The 16,331-nt window shown below is 43.6% G+C and overlaps 1 protein-coding gene across 1 annotated transcript in view; it reads right to left on the bottom strand.

Annotated features, from left to right (window-relative positions):
* Positions 1-16,331, bottom strand: part of CRIM1 (cysteine rich transmembrane BMP regulator 1) — a 650,317-nt gene that overhangs the window by 71,399 nt on the left and 562,587 nt on the right. Inside the window, exon 11 of the mRNA XM_063443119.1 lies at positions 6,245-6,454. Within this exon, the coding sequence (XP_063299189.1) occupies positions 6,245-6,454 (210 nt within the window). The remainder of the gene's footprint in view (positions 1-6,244; positions 6,455-16,331) is intronic.

Here is a 16,331-nt window from a genome sequence, read left to right as displayed (position 1 = left end):
ATCCTGTACTATATTACTTGTGCCTGTTTGACTAATTGGGGCTATTTGTATGTGTCCTTTGGATATATAAATAGTGAGTATGTGTTAGATTATGAGTACTATTTCGGCATTGGTGCATGTAATTGCTCGTTCCTTTCTTACTATGCTGTGCTGCATAGTTTTCCAATGATCTTGCAGATATATAAATTCTCATTGTGCTACCTATTCTTTAAGCATCCATACAAATCATACATACATATCATTTATACAGGGATACATATGTAATTATGCATCCTGCAGAACACCAGTGATTGTAACGAAGCACTACAAAATACATTTGCCAAGCAGCCTCCATTACAGATCAGAAAGAAAAACATTATTTTGTGAAAATAACTATGTTATTTATAATATTGAATTCACTGGATAGAGTTTTCCTATTTATGGGTGTGACTAAATATCAGTCTCACCCCCTTCCACAAATTCACCAATGGATTTCACAAGTGAGGCGCAGGCAAACATAAATGTCTATTGTCTTCAGAAGTACTTTTCATAAGGACAATTCCTGTTTACACACATCCTCTGAGGCTGAGACATAGAGCCAAAATAATAATTAAAAAAAAAAAAATAACTAAATAAAGCATAATGTCTGCTTCAATGACGACAGACAAGGCTTACTGGACTGTCATTACTAACTATTTGTTTAGTTATGCTTAAGTCTCATTGTTCAGTATTATAGCTATTATAGGGGATGTTATTCAATTACATGATTCCTAGAATCCTAGAGCTAGCAACCAAATTAAACATTAAGGTTATGTGCGGCCCACTTTAGGTATACCCAACACTGCTGTACACATTCCAAATAAAATGTTTTATAATCTATAGGGAGAGATAACATAACAAAATGATTTTATGATACAGGTCTCTTGTCTATAATTTTCTGAACAGATCTCCTAAATCAGGAGAAATGCAAATACTTTTAACAGAAATAAATTGTTTTGGAGCAGCATACATTTTTTCTAGTACATAACAGGCCAGTAAAATGTCAAAGAATTCCAGAGATGTTAGGTTAGCGAAACAGTAGTCCCTCTTCATTTTTTCGTTGAATATAGACAGTAAGTTACTGGGACATAACAAATTGAAATACATAATGTTCCTTGTTCCCATAATTTAATCCGCTTTTGTTTTGTTGGGCAGTCTGTCATGGACATTTGGACTGATGGGTGCCAAAAGCAGCAGATAACTTGACCTTCTGCTGTGCTAGACCTCTGCCCCTGTATGAAACTACTATCATCATTTGGTCCTTGTGTACACAACAGCCTGGGGCATTTCCAGCACAAGGGTGGTATAATAAGAGAGTATCAATAATAATTAGGTCAAACATTTATGTTGATTATTTTATTATGCAGCTACAGATGGCTCTCATTTATCACTGTTAGGACAGGTGGCCGAGGCTGCAGTGAAATTATGTTTTTTTTTTGAGACATGATATCCCCAAGTACACAATCATTTTAATGTGCGCTTCAATTTTTTTACTGTAGCTTCCTGAGACTAACAAATAGGAGACACCATTTTAAACCTAGTATGGAATACATACGGATACAAAATACGTATTGTTCTGATTTGAGGAACAGCGGCATTCAGTTCTTCGTAACCTTGACAGAGTCCTGAAATGCTATTGTGCCTTAAGTGTTTCATTGGCACTGATTAATAGGACCTCTTCTTTGCTATCTGCAAAATTGCAGCTACTTCAGAGTACAATGATTATTAACAGGGCAGGTGGAGATGGTGTAAAATAATGTAATGCTAAAGAGGCTGATGCCTCTTTGTTACGCTGCTTTAAGTATTCAGAGGATCAGACTATCCGTTGACATAGCTAATATTAAGTAAGGTCTGCTATCCAGCAAAGCAGCATTAATGAGTCTATCATTGTTCTCGTTGCCGTGGTTTTTTTTTTTCCCTAAAGTCAAACAGCATTTCTAAGGATCAGCAGCAAAGATGAATGAAAGTGTAAAACATTCCTATGCCTAATCTGCAGATCAAGCCAAATATAAACAAATATTATATTATATCAGTGTACATTGCAAACATGTTAGCCAGATATCTATCTATCTACAGACAAGTTAAACAGGACAATTATCATCATTATTTATTATTATTAATTATCATGCTACTTACAGTCTTGTTAAGAATGCAAAGATTCAAAGGAAAAATATGTAGAGGAGTTGTCTAAGAGCAGTTTTTTTAACCTATTATTTTTATTTGGATTATTTACAACCCAAGATGATAGATTGTAAGAATGAATATATATATATATATAGATAGATAGATAGATAGATAGATAGATAGATAGAGAGATAGAGAGAGAGAGAGAGAACCAAAGAGTGCCCTTCTTCAAGTGGACTGTGTCAGTATTAGTCAAGCTCAGACTTGCATATCCTCTCAACTGTCCATGGTACTGACAACAGAGATGGGGCATGGGAGGTTGTCACTAGACAGCTCAAAATAAGTCACCCATTACAGAAATATATGACTAATGAAAAATGAGAAACCCTTATCATGGAGCAGTGCATTTATATCTAGAATTACATTATTTGTGATCAGTGAAGGAAATGTATCTGCTGAGTGTTGAGATGGACAGGCAAGATTTAACAACCTGGTTGCTGTATGAGGTGCACAGTTCCAAACCCACCACACAGTGTTTGGGAATTTCAACTTGGTCTAGCCAATATCTCCCAGTCAGTGTGTATTGGGATAATTATTTTATACTACAAAGATCATCCATTGCTAAAGTCCATGTTCTTGCGTGTTTGTTAAACACGACCAGTGCTGGTGAAATGTGATTTAATTTGTATACCAAAAATGGTATTTCTCTACCCTAGTCTTCTTCTATGTATACATTGAGCCAATCTGTGTCTGCGAGAAAACACATGAAGTACAAAACAAAGCCTACCCTTCTCCTGGCTATAAATGGAGGCACAGTAAAGTCCTAAATAATAAAGAATACCACAGAAGAGGGACATGTTGGACAGTGCACATTTGAACCCTGCTATGTTAGTCATATATTTCATTTTACTTCAGCATTTTGTGTTGATCAAAGAGCAATGTGATCAATAATACTGAAGGCAATGTTTATCAAAGCTTTCACCTGAGTCAATCATGTTTTTAATGTTCAGTTGCATCAAAGGGCAAGATGTTTGTTATCAATTTCTTTTAACATCTAGGAATTATAGTATGTCAATCGATTTTTGACATGTCTGACCTGAATATGATTCTAGATTATTTTATAGAAAAATGTAACATATGTTCAGTAATCAAATGTATGATGACTTACCTGAAATGTGCTTATCTATAAATGCAGTTCAGTGTACCCTGATTAACAAGCTCACACTTTATTCTATATTTTAGATGTATATATATATATATATATATATATATATATATATACACACACACATATACACACACATACATACATGTGCAGATATGCAGAGAGAGAGAGAGAGAGAGAGAGAGGAAGAGTTTACTGCTGTGCATTATCATGAGTTAGACTTTGGAAAATCCATTGGGCACAGAAAATCTAGAAATCCTATCCCAGAGTTCCCAGCATGATATGCAAATGAGCACATCGTGTTTTTTTTAAACCAAAGCACAGGTTGTGTTCCAAAAGAACCAGTGAACAGAAAGCAGCCATGGACTGCACAATTTCTAGATTTTGGGTCTCATCAGCATCGCACATGTTTTGCTTTGGAAGGTGAAGTCTCTCTTCAAGTGTATAGCTAAGTGCCAAAAAGATTGTGTGGAGGTAAAACACAAAACTCCACACAGTGCAACTATGGATATTACTGTTGTGCATCACCTGCATACCTCAAGTTAACTATATGTTATACGCTTTCTATAGCTATAATCTGAAAATGGTTAAATTGTGCAGTCCACAGATCATCATTGGTCCACTGGAACAATGACTGTGCTCACATGTCAAGCTGGAAACTGGGGAATAGTTGTGGAAACACGATTTCTGTTGTTTCTGTGCCCAGGTAGGACTATCCAAAGTCCGCCTTCAGTTACGTAGGTGATGCACAACTGTAATTTCTCTATTTGCTCTGTGGGGAATTGTATTGTGTTTTGTCTTACCACACTCTTTCTGGCAACTGCTTACATACACACACACACACACACATTACTTGTGTGAATGTTCAACACCTCTGCACATTAATATTTGGTAAAGATATATTTTGCTTCCAAAAGAACAAGACATTTTTTTAAGTAAAGATTTACCAGCTTTGCACACAGCATCAAATGAAAATTGACTCATTCTTGGCAGATTTGCTTTAGGTTGTTCTTGTGGGTGGTTAGTCTCTTCTGTGCCACAATTTTCAAATAGTGCTCCAGATTTTAAAAGGGATTACGATAAAAAAACTTGACTGGGACACTGCAGAACATACACATTTTAATGCGTTTACCACTCCAATACTGCTCTGGACAGTGTTTAGGATCACTGACCCTAAAGGTGAATTCCTGCATCAGGTTTCAAACAGACTACAGCAGGTTCACATACAGAAAGTCCAGTTATGATTTTCCATTCATTCTTCCTTCAGTTTTAACAAGAGGCTGTATAACTGTATAATAGTGCTTCATTTTTGCTAGTTTTTTACAGGGCCTGTGCAAGGATTTTAAGCTACACAGGCCAAGATGCATTTGTGTTTCTTATCCTCCCTTTTGTGTCTCACACCCCCTGTAGTGTATTTGATCCCCCATTTTTCCTGTTTGTGTATCTTACACCCCTGTATGAGTCTCTTACCCCCTCCATCCCTTTGTGTGCCTCTTACTTCCCCTAAGTCACTTTTGAGTTTCTCCCACTTTTCCCCCACAGTCCCTTTGTGTGTCTCATTTCCTCTTCCCCAGCCTCTCTGTCTATCTCTACCTCCCAGCACCTTGTATGCCTCTTTCTCCCCTCCAGTCCCTCTGTGTCTATTTTTCCCCTTTACCAGCTCCTCTGGGAGTCTGTTTCTCCCCCACCCCACATCCCATTTCATGGGTCTTCCCTCCGAGCTCCTTTTCTGTATCTCTTTGTTTCCCCCCACAGCCCTTTTTGCATGACTCCTCTGCCACGATTATTTTGTATGTCGCCAAGCCCTTTTTGTGTGTTTCTCCAACAACAGTCCCTTAATATGTCTCTTCCCCAACCTCTTTTGTGCGTCTCTTTCTCCAGCTCCTTCTGTGTCTCTTTTTCCCCGTAGCCCATTTTGTGTGTGTGTCCCTCCCCACCCCCCCCCCCTTCGTCCCCCTGATTCCTTCGTGGTCTCTTCCCACTTCCCTCCTGCTTACCTTTATTTTGTTGGGTGACCACACTGACCATTGTAGAGGATCTTCTGTATCCTATACTCGGTATGAAAGGAACCTGTTGCTCCCAGCTAAAACTTTCTGTCAGAATGGGTAGAGGGAACAAAAGATCCTCTACCGTAGTCCGCTCAGCCATGCTACATGCAGCAACTGGCAGGTATCTGTGCTTTCTTCCTGCTGGTCACCAACTGTGTCGAATTATTGTTGTGCTGGCCCTAATTATGGGCAGTGTTAAATTTGTGCGTTTTTTAACTGGAAATCATTATCTTATCAAATCACTAAAACTTTTCTCATTTTACAGCTGGGGCACTAATGGCCCTTCTGGAGCACTGATAATGTTTTTAGATATAGTTTTAAGATGGTTCTATTTTCGTAACAGCATCTTTCTTGCTAACTTCCAAAAAAATGTTGTGCACAGCTCTTGATTGGGATTCCCTTACTCCCCTCCTGACTTATGCAGCTCTTCGAAAGCGAATTTGGCTATTTGTTGGCTCCCATCATACGTCTCCTATATCAGAGGGTGCTGACACTTTTCAGGACTTTTAATATTATGTTTACTTATTTTATTTATTAAACAAATATGTATTGGTGAGGTCTGAAAAAAAAAACTAAATTAGTTGTATAAATCAACAGCTCTTTATTTTGCAGCTGTGTGCTTCCATCTTAGCTCCCTAATCATTGTTATAAATATAAGCTTCGACATTTGCACTTGGCAGTCAGCACAAAGAGAGCATACAGAGAAGACAAAATTAACCAATGTTTATATTGCTAGGCTGTGCCTGAACTGATCTATACAGTGATGTTACATACTTACTATTTAAAAGGTACCTGCCATGCCCCAAACAACTTATGCTCTTTTCAAAGATCATCACATTAAATCTCTACTGCATTATTGTAAAATTACTTTCTGATGTTTGTTGTTTACCTGGACATGATGGACAGCACTGCCCTGGATGTATAGTGGGGCTGGCACAGCTAGGTACAGGGCATGTGATCAAAGCACACATTTCCCGTCCATTGTGACAATAACACTCTCGACAACCATCGTGCCAGCTTTCTTCATTTTCATGTCGTCGACCATCCATTGACAAGCAAGTGCCTGTTTTGGCTGGAGGCAGAGCAGATGCTGGTGATTCTGGAAGAGAGTACAGGGAACATGAAATATTTGAATGGCATTATTTTGATCAGGTATGCTGCAGCTCTTTTGCTATTTTACTCCCTGGATGTGATAAAACTCCTATACTCAGGCTGAGTATCTCTGCCAAGTATAACATATCCCCTGAGACAGAGTAGCCACAGTAATTATAGCTTGTCCATTTCCCCTGAGATAGAGCTGCTAGAGTGGTTATAACTCTTCCAAACATCCGCCGACGCTCGATGAACGGTAAAACAGTTCTAAGTTTATTGAGAAACACACAGCTATAGATATTTATATATTTATACATACATACACACACATTCCCTACAGGGGGTCATTATAAAAACATTGCACAACCATGGCCAGTGGCGTCGCTGGGGGGGGGGGGGGGGCTGAGGGGGCCATGGCCCCCCCTACATCATGCTGTGCCCGCCCTTGGGCCCTCCCAAATGCCAGCAACTTGCTGCCCATGTTCTTCAATTCTATTCCCTTGGACTGTAACAGTGCGTTACAGCCCGAGGGAATGCAAGACAGAGGGGTTGGGGTGCGGGGGCTGTCTGTGCAGAGATGCTGGGGCCGGAGGGAGCACTGACAGGCTCCCCGGCACAGGCCCCGCCCTCAAACAAAAGCCCGCCTGCCGCACATAAGCCCCGCCCCCGCCGTTAAGCAGCAGCCCATGTCTGACCCCCAGCAACAGCTTCCAGTGACAGGTAGGCGTGTGTGTGTCTGTGTGTATGGACTCAGCAGTCTGTGTGTCTGTGTGTGTGTGTGTATGTGCATGGGCTCAGCAGTCTGTGTTTCTGTGTGTGCATGGACTCAGCAGTCTGTGTGTGTGTGTGTGTGTGTATGTGTGTGTGTATATGGACCCAGCAGTCTGTGTGTGTGTGTGTGTGTGTGTGTGTGTATGTGTGTGTGTATATGGACTCAGCAGTCTGTGTGTGTCTGTGTGTGTGCATGGACTCAGCAGTCTGTGTGTGTGTATGGACTCAGCAGTCTGTGTGTGTGTATGGACTCAGCAGTCTGTGTGTGTATGGACTCAGCAGTCTGTGTGTGTATGGACTCAGCAGTCTGTGTGTGTGTGTGTGTGTGTGTGTGTATGTATGGACTCAGCAGTCTGTGTGTGTGTGTGTGTATGTGTGTGTATGGACTCAGCAGTATGTGTGTGTGTGTGTGTGTGTGTATGGACTCAGCAGTCTGTGTGTGTGTGTGTGTGTGTGTGTATGGACTCAGCAGTCTGTGTGTGTGTGTGTGTGTGTATGGACTCAGCAGTCTGTGTGTGTGTGTGTGTGTGTGTGTATGGACTCAGCAGTCTGTGTGTGTGTGTGCATGGACTCAGCAGTCTGTGTGTGTGTGTGTGTGTGTGTGTGTGGACTCGGCAGTCTGTGTGTGTTTATGGACTCAGCAGTCTGTGTGTGTTTATGGACTCAGCAGTCTGTGTGTGTGTGTGTGTATGGACTCAGCAGTCTGTGTGTGTGTGTGTATGGACTCAGCAGTCTGTGTGTGTGTGTGTGTGTGTATGGACTCAGCAGTCTGAATGTGTGTATGGACTCAGCAGTCTGTGTGTGTGTATGGACTCAGCAGTCTGTGTGTGTGTATGGACTCAGCAGTCTGTGTGTGTGTATGGACTCAGCAGTCTGTGTGTGTGTATGGACTCAGCAGTCTGTGTGTGTGTATGGACTCAGCAGTCTGTGTGTGTGTATGGACTCAGCAGTCTATCAATAATTAAAATTCCTGTGAGTTGTTGTGTAGGAAGGGCCCCAGTGCATTGCTTTGCCCAGGAGCCCTTAACGCTGTTAAAATGGTACTGCTTGTGTGTGTCAGTGAGCTTCTATTTAGTGAGCATGTGTGTGTCAGTGAGCTTGTCTTTAGTGAGCTTGTGTGTGTCCCTGAACTTCTTTGTAGGGAGCCTTCTGTTTATACAAGTGAGTTTGTCTGTAGTAAGCTTGTGTGTGAGTCAGAGAGTTTTGTCTGTCAGTAAGCCTATTTGCGCATGTCAGTGAGCTTGTGTGCTTACTATATTATATATATATATATATATATATATATATACACACACATACTTGTAGGAATGGCATACATTTTTTTCCAGGGCTGCTTTGGATTCCCAGGGATTCCCAGTTTGGCTCTGCCAGCGAGTTCACTTTACCACTGAATCATCTGTGTGAGCTGCCGCACACTTTAGCCCTGTTACACGCGTCTGGGAGCTGCTGTTGACAGGTACTAGTAGTCTAGAGATTGGGACATGGGGTATAGGCTCAGCTATCTGTGTAATAAAGATCTGTGTGTATATAATATCCCGGGATAGTCAGTGCTTCCTGTATAGTGCTGCTCTCTGTATAATACAGGCCTGTGTCTGTATAATATGCAGATACAGTCAGCTTTCCCTGTATAGTGCTGCTCTCTGTCTTGGGATATTATACACAAACAGACCTGTATTATACAGAGAGCAGCACTATACAGGGAGCACTGACTGTCCTGGGATATTATACACACAGCCATGTATTATACAGAGAGCAGCACTATACAGGGAGCACTGACTGTCCTGGGATATTATACACACAGCCATGTATTATATAGAGAGCAGCACTATACAGGGAACACTGACTGTCCCAATTTATTATACACACAACCCTGTATTATACAGAGAGCACTGACTGTCCAGGGATATTATACACAGACAGTCAGAGGCGGCTCTAGACTTTATGAGGCCTTAGGCGAAACGCAAACATGAGGCCCCACTAACAAAAAAAGTGTCACATATACACATTGATGCACTGTCTACCTGTGTATGTGCCTGAGAGTGTGTCTGACAAAGAGTATCCTTGTGTGTGTGAATGTATGTCTCTGAACATGTTTGCGTTTTTGTCTGAGACCCTATGTGTATGGGGTAGCTGCTTGAAGTGTGTTGTGTGTATGGGGGGGGGGGAGAGAGGCGGGTGATGGTGAGAGGGGGGTGATGGTGTGGGGGTGATGGTGAGAGGGGGGTTGATGGTGAGAGGGGGGTTGATGGTGAGAGGGAGAGGGAGAGGGGGGTGATGGTGAGAGGGAGAGGGGGGTGATGGTGAGAGGGAGAGGGGGGTGATGGTGAGAGGGAGAGGGGGGTGATGTGAGAGGGAGGGGGGTGATGGTGAGAGGGAGGGGGGTGATGGTGAGAGGGAGGGGGGTGATGGTGAGAGGGGGGGTGGGTGATGGTGAGAGGGAGGGGGGGTGATGGTGAGAGGGAGGGGGGGGTGATGGTGAGAGGGAGAGGGGGGGTGATGGTGAGAGGGAGAGGGGGTTGATGGTGAGAGCGAGCGGGGGGTTGATGGTGAGAGCGAGCGGGGGGTTGATGGTGAGAGGGAGCGGGGGGTTGATGGTGAGAGGGAGCGGGGGGTTGATGGTGAGAGGGAGGGTAATGGTAATGTGAGAGTGAGAGGGGGGTAATGTGAGAGTGAGAGGGGGGATAATGTGAGAGTGAGAGAGGAGATAATGTGAGAGTGAGAGGGGGGATAATGTGAGAGTGAGAGGGGGGATAATGTGAGAGTGAGAGGGGGGTGAGGCTGAGGGTGGTGGGGGGGTGATGCTGAGGGTGGTGGTGGGGGGTGATGCTGAGGGGGGTGGTGGGGGATGATGCTGAGGGTGGTGGGGGGTGATGCTGAGGGTGGTGGGGGGTGATGCTGAGGGTGGTGGGGTGGTGGTGCTGAGGGTGGTGGGGTGGTGATGCTGAGGGTGGTGGGGGTGGTGAGGCTGAGGGTGGTGAGGGGTGTGATGCTGAGGGTAGTGAGGGGTGTGATGCTGAGGGTGGTGGGGGGTGATGCTGAGGGTGGTGGGTGGTGATGCTGAGGGTGGTGAGGGGTGTGATGCTGAGGGTGGTGAGGGGTGTGATGCTGAGGGTGGTGGGGGGTGATGCTGAGGGTGGTGGGTGGTGAGGCTGAGGGTGGTGGGGGTGATGGTGAGGGTGGTGGGGGTGATGGTGAGGGTGGTGGGGGGTGGTGAGGCTGAGGGTGGTGGGGGTGAGGCTGGTGGGGGGAGGTGATGCTGAGGGTGGTGGGGGGTGATGCTGAGGGTGGTGGGGGGGTGATGCTGAGGGTGGTGGGGGGGTGATGCTGAGGGTGATGCTGAGGGTGGTGGGGTGATGGTGAGGGGGGTGATGGTGAGGGGGTGAGGGTGGTGGGGTGATGGTGAGGCTGAGGGTGGTGGGGGGTGAGGCTGAGGGTGGTGGGGGTGAGGCTGAGGGGGATGATGCTGAGGGGGGTGGGGGGCGAGGCTGAGGGGGGCTGGGGGTGAGGCTGAGGGGGGCTGGGGGTGAGACTGAGGGGGGTGATGCTGAGGGTGGTGGGGGTGGTGGTGGGGGGTGATGGTGGTGGGGGCTAGGGGTGGTGAGGCTGAGGGTGGTGGGGGTGATGGTGGTGGGGTGGTGAAGCTGAGGGTGGTGGTGGGGGGATGGTGAGGCTGGGGGTAAGGCTGAGTGTGGTGATGGTGACTGGGGGGGTGAGGCTGAGTGTGTTGGGGGGTGATGGGGAGGGAGAGCCTACCTTGATTTCCCTGGTGGTCCAGTGGGCTCCCTGGTGGTCCGGTGGCCACTGCTCTCGGTCTGCAGAGCTGCAGACCGGTAGTCTCGCGAGATTTCAGAGCGTTGCCGTGGTAACCCGCGGCAACGCTCTGATTGGCCAATTCTCGCGAGTCACATGGTCTGCAGCTCTGCACACTGCGGAGCTGCAGACCAGTGTCTGCGATGGTGGCCGGGCAGCCAGGAGGGGCCTCGCACCCGGCGGCATACCGGGCAAGCCGCCGGGCCCCCTCCTGGTGTCAGGTCCTCGGTCACTGACCGAGGACCTGACACACTCTGCCAACAGGCGGTTTAGGCGGCCGCGAGGCCCCCGCCAGCGCGAGGCCTTAGGCGGCCGCCTAAACCGCCTAATTAGAGAGCCGCCTCTGCAGACAGTAATCGATAGCTGTGCTGCAAAATGTCCCTGGAAATGTTTTTCAACTGTTGCCAACTATGGCACTGTATCAAGGGTAATGTGTTTGTTTTTTAATAATCCCTAGTGGTACATAATGAATCCTCCACCAGGGATTATTAAAAAAACAAAACACATGGTCTCAGGGGTGGGGCTTAACATGTGACAGGGGCGGGGTCAAACTGCGGCGAGGGCGGGGTTAAATGTGCCCCCCTACTTTTGTCCCTGGCCCTCCATGTGCCTCCCCTAAAAATGAATCCTAGAGACGCCACTGACCATGGCACCTTAGTGTCTGGGACATAGCTGAGTTAGCACAAGATAATTTAACTACCTACCAGACACAAGGGAACCTAACAATAGCAACCATAAAAATACATGTTCCCCTGTAGTTACCCCCCAAAATTCTTATATCCCCAGACAGATCTAATGAAGGAGTTAGCAAATCTAATCAGTGCAAAAAGCGCGTGTATAGACTTAATAATCTGGGCTGATGTCTAATGTTTGATTCTGATTGTGTCAGATGTTTATTAGTGTATGCAAAGTTAAAGGGACACTATAGTCACCTCAACAACTTTCGCTTAATGAAGCAGTTTTGGTGTATAGAACATGCCCCTGCAGCCTCACTGCTCAATCCTCTGCCATTTAGGAGTTAAATCCCTTTGTTTATGAACCCTAGTCACACCTCCCTGCATGTGACTTGCATAGCCTTCCATAAACACTTCCTGTAGAGAGAGCCCTATTTAGGCTTTCTTTATTGCAAGTTCTGTTTAATTAAGATTTTCTTATCCCCTGCTATGTTAATAGCTTACTAGACCCTGCAAGAGCCTCCTGTATGTGATTAAAGTTCAATTTAGAGATTGAGATACAATTATTTAAGGTAAGTTACATCTGTTTGAAAGTGAAACCAGTTTTTTTTCCCATGCTCTGTCAATCAGGGGAGGTGTGGCTAGGGCTGCATAAACAGAAACAAAGGGATTTAATTACTAAATGACAGTGAATTGAGCAGTGATATTGCAGGGGAATGATCTATACACGAAAACTGCTGTATTTAATCCCCCAGCCTTCCTACCATTGGGAGTGCTGAGGGGATTCCATCTTACTCTGGGGTCCAGTGGGGCTGCCCGGCGGCCGGTCCTGCAGACGACTGCTCAACTCCCTCGCACGCCACTTACTGATGCCGGAGCCGGAGTGACGTCATATTATGGCTCCGGCATTACTGCGGTGCGCGCGAGGAAGCTGGGCAGAGAGCACTCAGGGGAGTATGCTCCCTCACATGCCCGCCATGTAACACCACTGCCAGCCTCGGGGGGGCCTGAGGTGGCCAGCTCTTGGGCCCCCCAGGAGAAGAGGCTGGCAAACTGGCGTACATACCCGGTCGCAGGGCGGCCGGGCCCCCTGGTGGGCCAGGCCCAGTCGCAGCTGCGACCGTGGTATGTACACCAGTAACCCTGTGAAATTCTAGATATTGCAGCAATAATGTGGTGTTTCTTTTTAAGTGATACATTTACAAGGAGGAATTTCAAAACAAACTGTTACCTGACTATGGTTTGAGACCGAAACATTGTGTATGATTTTGTTCTCCTGATCCTAAATAAACTACCACATTGTGAAGCCTGTGCATTTTGATTTTGAAATTGTTACGTTGTCTGTTTTGAGATGTCAGACTACGTTTTACATAAAATATCCAACACTGCAAAATGTAAATACTACACATGCATTAATGTGATATTTTAGGTTGAGACACTGATCTACATAAACAAATGACCTTATACTTAACAGACCACTCCTAACGCTCTCAAACTTTTCCCATAAATTGTGTGTGTGTTTATTATACATACAAATGCACACACTTTTTATATATGGACATAAAACCCTTCTCATCTTCTTGTAAATCTGGGAGGGGGATTGCATTGAAACCACCTGCAAAATTAGACCTTGTAAATTATACAATTTGCAGCTTGCAGGTTTATATAAATCCTATATTGAAAACAGCACATATGGTTTTTACTTGTGTAAGCTACCCAAACTGTAAGAAAAACATTTACCACACTGCTCAGTCTGGTTAACAAAATATGATCAACATGTGTTCTTTGTTAAATTTGACCTTTTCCATATTCAGCTCCAAGGAGAGTAATTATGTGTGCTCCTTATTGCTGGAGCCCTATGGGTTTCACAAGTTGTAAGAGGCTATAGATAATTATCCGTTACTTCTTTATCCTAGATGAGCAAACAGCACATGTCAAAGCTACACATTTCTTTCCCCACGTTCTTCCCTGCAGAAAACATGTTAACAATCTTTACATTGCAGAATGTCATGTGAATTCATAGCGCACTCGTATGAGGTTACAACTTATAGGACAACTTAAGGGGTTATCCACTAAACACTTAGTCTATGGGTAAATCACCAAATGCATGACAAAATAGTGGATTTGGCAATAATCTGCTATCAGCTGTTTTGGCCAAGTCCGTTATAGCTTATCTAAACTCATTGATCAGAATTTAAGAATGCTTATGTAATCCAACGAACATTTGTGTGCCTCGAACATTTTATTTTATTTTATTTTACCCGGCACCATCCCAATCTTTGTGGATCTCTTGCACTCTTTTCATGGAAAGTCCTCGGGTTTGCCGACTACTAAATGAAGGGCAGCACTCTATTCTCTCATCCAGCTCAGCTTCACTCCACCTTGTTTGATTGCTACCTCTTGTCCTGTTGTGTTTTACGCCCCACCTCCTATAGATTGTAAATTCGTTCGAGCAGGACCCTCTTCAACCTATTGTTCCTGTAAGTTTTTCTAATTGTCTCATTTATTGTTAAATCTCCCCCTTTGATAATATTGTAAAGCGCTACGGACTATGCTGGCGCTATATTTTTTTGCTATATTTTTGCGAGTTGCTATACTTTTTCCACATTAGAGTCTGTAATAGGTTAACAGTCTCACCATAAAAAACCCTTTTTTTCTCTGGACAGCCTGACTACTTCCCTGCCGCTGCATTGTCATTTTAGTTAATAAGAATGATTTTCCAGCCATTAAGATAATTCATTCCACAGGAAATCAATAACCAACTAATTCTTTGTAATGGACAATAGCACACAGTAATGAATTAATCCCTTATTGTGTATAAAATTCTTATCATCCATTTTCTGAAACCCTTTCATTAATAAAGCATGTGCAATTGATTATAACACAGACTGAATATGTGATCTCTCAGTGAAGCCAGACAGACAGTAATTCTGGTCGGAACAATCACATGGGAATTAAAGAGATACTAATATGTATGCTAATATAAATATGGAGTACGATGCATAGTCATTTTAAACCACAATATTTATGTTCCTTTTGAGAGCAGCAAATTACACATTTGGTCCTTTTAGCAATTGGCTGAAAAGGATTTCTCCAGACCCTGAATTTGAACATGCCTGATGTCTTCAGGCACGCTCCCTCTCAGTGGGAGAGTAGTATGCACCATAACAATAAAATGAATATGGTGCAAGCCTCTTACAGGTACTACTAAACAACACATTTTATGGCAGCCATAATGTCTAAATATACCACAATTTACTGCCTGTTGTAACATTTAAACTGATGATTTATTAGTTCATATAGACATTGTGTCTTTATGCATTTCACTGCCTAAATATAGCTGCAGTTTCTACTCAGCAGGCATCCGAGTCACAGTCACAAATTGTGAAAACAAACCATTAGGCACATGTGTGGGTTTTTTTTGTTTGTTTTTTTTAACAGGTTGGATGCCACCAAGGTTAACCCTTCAATTGTTAGCAGGGATAACTCATATCTCTACCTTTCTGTAAAAAAGTTAACAGTAGCATTTAAGTATGAAGGCACAGTTTGATTTTATTTTTTTTATATTTTTTTTTACTTAAGGACAAAGAGGAATAAGGGCACCTTATTCCTCTTTGTCCTTAAGTAAAAAAATATATATAAAAAAAATGCCCACATCTAACCGGGAATTTCCTTTACATTTGACACATGAGCACATAATGAGGTGAATTAACAAAGTGGTCTAACTTCTAGTGTGTGCCCTCAAATGGGTTACATTACACCTGACAGAGCTTACACCGAAGTAAGATAGAAAGTGCTAGTAGACCAACTATTGGTCAACACTTTCACCTGTATGGAGATGCTGCTCAGGTATATATGGGAGCATCAGAACAACACAAAGAACAAGCCAACGCGATTATTACTACACTTCTAAACCACACAAGTTAAATTTACCAAAAACAACTTCAACGCAAAATTAAGAATTAAAATGCATTGAAGATTTATTTATAAAATATTTTTACCAGGAAGGATACATTGAGATTTCTCTTGTTTTCAAGTATGTCCTGGATTACTATATCCACCATGATTTCAGGGACACAGATACATTTGTCATATTTATGAAAACACATGATTAGGGTTGCCCTGTAGTATGTGTAATACTCTGCATATTCTGCAGGAGTCTTCATGCCTAGTTATTTAATCGTATACACCTTCATCAATAAGTATACATGATATGGATCCCTGAAAACATAGTGGATCTGGTAACCTTAATTAAAGGCACAATCACAATATATATTATTATTATTAATTACTGTAGTAGATATACCTCAATTAAACTATTTTTCTCCCATTACGCTATATCTAAAAACCACTTGCAAATTTTACAGTTCTGCCTTTGCAAACCATCCCTTTCTAACCCCCGCCCGGGGTTGTCCAATCACAGATTTCCCAATGCAGCTCAATTTAACAAACCCACCAGACAACCCATTATAATATTACACTATAGCAGGAATGGGCAACTTTCGGCACTCCAGATGTTTTGGACTACGCCTCCCATGATGCTTTGCCAGCATTATGGGTGTAAGAGCATTATGGGGGATGTAGTCCACAACATCTGGGGTGCCGAAGGTTGCCTATCCCTGCACTATA

The sequence above is a fragment of the Pelobates fuscus genome, chromosome 2 (genome assembly GCF_036172605.1).
Source record: "Pelobates fuscus isolate aPelFus1 chromosome 2, aPelFus1.pri, whole genome shotgun sequence".
Taxonomy (NCBI): domain Eukaryota; kingdom Metazoa; phylum Chordata; class Amphibia; order Anura; family Pelobatidae; genus Pelobates; species Pelobates fuscus.
This window is presented reverse-complemented; position numbering and strand designations above follow the sequence as displayed.